The sequence below is a fragment of the Sinocyclocheilus rhinocerous genome, unplaced genomic scaffold, assembly GCF_001515625.1.
Source record: "Sinocyclocheilus rhinocerous isolate Xijiao unplaced genomic scaffold, SAMN03320098_v1.1 scaffold8333, whole genome shotgun sequence".
NCBI lineage: Eukaryota > Metazoa > Chordata > Actinopteri > Cypriniformes > Cyprinidae > Sinocyclocheilus > Sinocyclocheilus rhinocerous.
The window spans coordinates 5,107-11,547 of NW_015662148.1; the positions used below are offsets into that span (position 1 = coordinate 5,107).

General features: G+C 37.7%; 1 protein-coding gene and 1 long non-coding RNA gene across 2 annotated transcripts in view; both read left to right on the forward strand.

Moving 5' to 3' along the window:
• Positions 1-3,112, forward strand: part of LOC107727466 (gastrula zinc finger protein XlCGF57.1-like) — a gene marked incomplete at its 5' end in the record, with an annotated part of 4,308 nt that extends 1,196 nt beyond the window's left edge. The window contains 2 exons of the mRNA XM_016537338.1: positions 13-457; positions 2,997-3,112. Of these exons, the coding sequence (XP_016392824.1) occupies positions 13-457; positions 2,997-3,112 (561 nt within the window). The remainder of the gene's footprint in view (positions 1-12; positions 458-2,996) is intronic.
• A 1,723-nt stretch (positions 3,113-4,835) lies between these two features.
• Positions 4,836-5,279, forward strand: LOC107727467 (uncharacterized). The gene is made up of 3 exons (XR_001638361.1): positions 4,836-4,877; positions 4,964-5,082; positions 5,164-5,279. It is a non-coding gene; the product is annotated as an uncharacterized LOC107727467 (long non-coding RNA).
• The last annotated feature ends 1,162 nt before the right edge of the window (positions 5,280-6,441 follow it).

The following is a 6,441-nucleotide window of genomic DNA, read 5'->3' on the forward strand; positions in this document are numbered from 1 at the left end:
TGCCTTATGACACATATGAGAGTTCATACAGGAGAGAAACTGTACTCCTGTAATCTTTGTGGAAAGAGTTTGAAATGCAAATATAGTCTTGATGGTCACATGAGAGTTCACACTGGAGAGAAACCATACACTTGTGATCAGTGCGGGAAGAGTTTCACACAATCAGTACATGTTAAAGAACACATGAGCATCCACACTGGAGAGAAACCTTATAAGTGTTCACACTGTGACAAGGGATTCAATAGGTCAGGAGGCCTGAAAAAACATGAGAGGATCCACATTGGAGTGAAACCTTATACGTGTTCACAATGCAACAAGAGATTCAGTCGTTCATCAAGTCTGAAAACACATGAGAGGATCCACACAGGAGTGAAACCTTATACGTGTTCACACTGCAACAAGAGATTCAGTCATTCATCAAGTCTGAAAACACATGAGAGGATCCACACTGGAGAGAAGCCGTATCACTGCACTGCATGTGGGAAGTGTTTCAGTCATTCATCTGCTCTACACAGTCATACAAAAAACAATCACAGTAACTAGATCATCTTCAGATCCAGCACTTTTAGATCTGATGCTGCCTTCTCACCAAACTTGAAACAATAATGCATTAAGCAATAGAATATCATCTGGATTAATCTGTTCTAACAAGTCATTACAAGTGATATGACAAAGAAACATTATCTAAAGTTTTCACAGTGAATAAAGTTTCTCTTCATCTTCAAAACCAGCAGATTCAACTGTGAGATTCAGTTCAACTCAAAGATGGAGTTCCTCCCCAAAGAACAATGTCAAAATGTTTCATTATTGCGTATCATTTTGCTTCATGATATAAATGATATCATTGTTTTCTTATGAGTTTCATATTATGTTCAATTGTGTTATATGCATGTGTCACTTGTAGTTTGCTTACTCTTTTATGGAGGAAAGTAGAAGCTTTTTACAAACTGTTCTTGTTCAGGAAGCTGAAGAAGAGACTGTAACACTTTAAGAGAGACTGAGATTTATTTTTAAAATTGTTCTTTGTTGTTTTTAAAATGATTGAGTTATTCTTCTGCTTAAGATGTATTTTGGAAACGCAGATGCAAGATATACTGTCATGTAGCTTTGTAATTGATCCTTCTTTGCTTCTCTTGTAAGTAGGAATGGATACCTAAACCCGGTATTAAACGAGCCCTGGGGCTAAATTACAAAATCGATAAGCTCTAATGTTAACTGTTCTACTTTTGGTGCTGGGTATATTTAAAAAACACACTTACAATTTATTATTGGTGCATGAATATTATCAAGCTAACTGTATATTGCCAAATGTTTCTACATGAGATAATACCGAAACATTCATCACTGATGTGTTTTTGTTATTTTGCAATCCAGAAGTGAGATCTCTCTTCTGCTTTAGGTCTGCTTAATCTAATTTTATTTTCGATTGAGTTTGACTTCCAAGGATTATAAAAACGAGATGTTTGAGGTAAAGTGATATTTTAAATAAAATCTGATGTGTCTTGAGGACTTTATGGTCACCGCGTGCGTGTCCATTAAGTCCATGTGACCATAGTAATCCATTATAAATTTACACCACTAATCTATAACAGAGAACTGGATTACTCCCGATGATAAAGAAGTGAAGCCACTGCACCGCCATATTCTTATTCCCTAGTGCTCCCATATATTCTATTGAATTAACAGTAAATCGTACCATTTTAATGAGAAAACATCACATAATGGGTCAGCGTTTTTATATCTGAAGTATTCCTGTACATTCTTAGAACGCAAATGTCCTATGCATGTAAATTTGGTTATTTGTTTAATATTGGGAATTTCCCTTGTGTATTAAAGTTACATATCTTATTCATAACAGTAGCGAACATCAGATGAGCATGATGAACACCTCTTATAGTTAGCCTTTATAGTTAGTTAACGGTTGTGATGCTAACGGTCTTTTCCCGAAGACACTAAACCATTTCTGTAAACTGGTATCAAGTAAATATTGAACAGAAACGTGTCAGTTACATGTAAGAAAGTGTCAGGAAGAGTTGTATGTATTATTTCGGTGATTTTAGTGACTAACTTACCTGAAAGCAGTGAAAACAACACTGGGAGATGGAGTTTCGCTACTTGTCAGCTGAGTTGACGCCCCGTTTCCATGGTAACTCCCTCCGCTCCAGTTTAATGCGACTGGAATGTTCAACACGCGCGCCCATTAAAACGTATGGGATGTCAATGTTGTTGTTAATGTTTGTTATTTTAGTTTCGTTAAACTGCACTGTTAAAGAGGGCGATTTTTTTACCATTCATCTGAACTGTGTGCATGCATTTTAGACACTTACATTGATCTTCCTCCATCCATGCAACTGCGTCCTCCTATCAACCGAGTTTCTATTTACTTAAAGGGGTCATACGATGCAATTTAAATTTTTCCTTTCTCTTTGGAGTGTTACAAGCTCTTAGTGCATAAAGAAGATCTGTAAAGTTGCAAAGACTAAAGTCTCAAATCTAAAGAGATATTCTTTATAAAAGTTAAGAGAAGAAACCCTGTGTGTGAGTGTGTTCTTCCCCATCCGTTACACTTAGTCACATTTTAGTCATTTGACCCCTTTAAACTGCTGAGTGCTCTGGTAATATCAATGGCATGACCCATTTCAGGAGCTGCTAAAATTACGATTTAACATTTCACTAAAATATTGAAACGCAGTGATTCAGATAAAAATAAACAACGCCGGTGATTGACAGTCAAAGCAAAGCTTGGTTGGGGGGGCGTGTCAAGATGGCGGAGTGACAAGTTGAACTTTTCACATGCTCTGATATAATTGTGTAAAAGGCCGTCTATTCCTGGTCTACGGTTATTGCATTTATAATTATTTATTTGCTTTAATGTTTTTTGTTACTACATTCGTGTGAATTTTTGCTTTTACAAGACTATTCACTTTACTTTTTATGCTGCACTTGCTGAAGTGTTATGGCCGGGAAAACTGGAGAACATGCCTATGTTGGAATAGCTTCAGGGGAAGCAGGAGAGGAAACCATTGATACGATGGAGATTGAAGTGTCGTCTGATAAAGATGTTCGACAGAAGACAATGCCTCCCACTGAAAGCAGTACAGGAAAAGGATGAGATTTCCACTAGCGTTCTGTACGCCGCCATCCAAAGTCTCAGTCGTAAGTTTGACCTAAAAATTCGGAATACATTCATGCCTTTGAATTCCAACTGAAAGAGAACACTGATGCAATTGTCAAAATTTCTGAGTCTCTGGATGCCGATACGATGGCGCTGAAAGGCGTTAAGGAGGATGTGGATAATTTGAAATAACAGGTAACTCAGTTACAATGATCTGTTGAAACAGAAATGCGTGGAACATGACCGATACAAACGCAGATGGTGTTTGAGGCTAAATGGGGTTCCAGAAAGAGAAGATGAGGATGCCAGAAGTGTCGTGATTGATATTCTGTCACAGATCGTCCCTCACTCTCCTGAACAACTGCAGAATACTGTGGACACAGTTCATCGCCTTGGCAAAAAAGTGAAGGGCGCAAGACCTTCATTCAAGAAGATCATTCAATTTGGCATGAGAATTGTACATGACATGGTTTGGAGGATGTCGAAAAATCCACCGGTCTGCATGGAGAGAAAAATCTGCTTTAGAGAGGATTTCTGTAAGGACAACAGGGAGGCTCATGTTCGTCTATGGCCTAAAGTTGAGGAGGCAGAGAAGCACCCGGCTGCAGCCTGCAGATTGAGGCGGGGCTGCACCTGGGGCGGGGCTGCACGTGTCACCCCACCCACAACGCTTCTCATTGGTTAGTGGCAAAGTAATGACGTAGATCGAGGCGGGGCTCCACGTCTTGTCCCGCCTACAAGTGTTCTCATTGGTTAGTGGCGTCAAGTCATGACGTCGATTCTAGCGGGTTTTCATTTCTGCTGTTCTTCGCTGCATGGTGAGTACAGGCAAGCTACATCTCTTGTCTAATTTGTTTAATTACAATTTTTAATTCTAAAGTGGCGTTTAGTGTGTTGTTAAAAGGAAATGTGAAGTAGTTTAAAAATAAAATCGTGTAATTTTACTCACTCCACCATGTCACGCAAATAACCAGGGCTGTGTTTCCCAAAAGCATTGTAGGCCTAATGCCGCCTTCACGTTCTATCGGAAATTTGATAATTCTCACTTCTGAAGTTGTGATTACGAGCTAATCGCATTAAAGTTTCGAAATGGGAGGGCGTTCATGTGCAATGTTTACCTAGGAAATTCGTATTTACGATAATTCCGAGAGCACGTAAAGGCAGCATTAGAAACGTTAGTGTGTGTGGTTTTGGTGGGATTATGATTAGGATATAGTGTTCCCAAAATAAGCCCCTTAAAAAGAAATACAGTGGCAAAACTGAACCAGCAGAAATAATATAGGACAAGTTAATATTAACAATAGCTATACAAAATTATATTGTCATTAAAAAAAATAAAACATTTTATGCTAATACTGATTCTCTGTATTTCCTTCTTTTTGCAGATCCTTGTCATTGTCATCCCCACCCCTCCATCTCTCTCCTCTTTTTTTGTTGTTCTTCACTTTATAACTCAAAGGCTCTTTTAAGAGCCATTTCCCCTTGCAAAAATGCACAAAACTGTGTTAAGCAAGGGGGAATGTGAGCAGTATTTCAAAAACTGCACTAGTGAGTGCCCATTCTGCAATTACACAAAAACATGCAATTAATGTTTAAATATTCTATTAATGTGCTGCATGTGAGTAGGACATTCCATTCTATTAATTGTACTAACTATATCTTTATAACACATGCATAGGAGCAGAACCAAATGTGGGACCACATTTTTCAAAGACAACCCAAACTTTGAATACAACTCTGAATGAGAAAGAAATGCATAAAGGTTAAAGTTGTTTTTTAACTCATTGAATTTTATGTGATTTTTGCTTAAATTTAAGTGATTTGTTTGTATCTTTTACTTATGTACAGCTGTCCAGTCGCAGTGTGACCCTAAATGTTGTCCAAATCCTGTGGTAACAAGCCTGAACGTAGTTAAAGCAAGCAAAACATTTTGGGGAACCATGCCAAATGAGGGGCAACAGCAGTTGGTAATTTAATTTTAGGGATTTTATCGTTACAAAATACTGTTCATCAGCCTGAGCATTTATGTATCTTTATCTGAATGTTAGCTAAACAATGCTTTGGATGTCGAAAAGTGCAAAGACGAGCCATTGGCAACTGCATATAACACAACGCTAAAACGATCAGACCTGTGCTGTCTGGGACTGGACAAAGACATTGAGGGAACAGTACACAGTTCAAAGACATTATATTTGAATATAGCAATTAATGGTGAATGTTGTTTATATTGATTTTCTGTTTTATTTTAACGCAGGTTCTCAACTGTTGCCTGAAAGTTGTAGAGACCATAGCAAAATCACAGTTGAAATAGTCTATATTTTGTGCTCAAATTACTTAAGCCGCTTAAAGGGATTCACCCAAAATGAACATTGTCATCATTTACTCACTCTCTACAGCTGTCTGTGCAGCCTAGATATTCATCATTATGGATGTTAAATACTCACCCTCAAGTTGTTCCAAACCAGTATGAGTTTGTCTTTATCTTTTGTGTTTGGAGTTCACACAAAAGATGAAGACAATGACTGGTAACCAAACAGTTGCTGGTCCCCATTAATTTTGCCTTCGGTTAGATTAAAGTGTTAAATTTTCCATACAGAATGTGAATGTTTTTTCGGCCAATTCATATCAAATTGCAACATGGCCAAACAGGACACTTGAAGAGCACCTTCTACACCTGCCTGTATGTATTATAGTCGGTTCTGTTTAATATGAAACCCAGACACACAGTTTCCAAATTTTGGTGATGACCAATATTATTTGTTTTCAAGCTGGATGAGCTGGATGACTGGTTTATCTTCCCAACATGGATACCAGGACATTGGATGGTTTGTGTAAGTAATTCTGATAATTCTGAATATCTGGGATAACTTATGTCTGCATAATTTTTAGATACTTTTTGATCTGTAAACTGCTGTCGTCTTCTTTCTGTGTATATATTGTGACATATCAACAGATTATGAACCCAGGAGAGCATGACATTTTTTTCCTTGATCCTCTGCACGGCCAAACATTCAGTCAGGAAGAATACATGCTCATCTACAGGTTTTATAGTGCACTGTTCGGAGTTCAGAGATTGTGGTCGTTCCTAACCACATTTGAATAAAACTGTGGCTGTTATTAACCACATGTAGGTTTATCAGCTAGTGACTTGTTCATCTGACTTTATTTTTAGTAGGCTTATTTAAATGGTTTTGGAGTTAGGATAAAATTATTTTTACAGATCACTTTTTTTTTGTAAACTGTCAATGAAAATGGTCATATAATACTCATGGGAAGTTCAGGTTCTGCCCCACATTTCAGTTCTCTTGTATTGTATTGTATTGTTT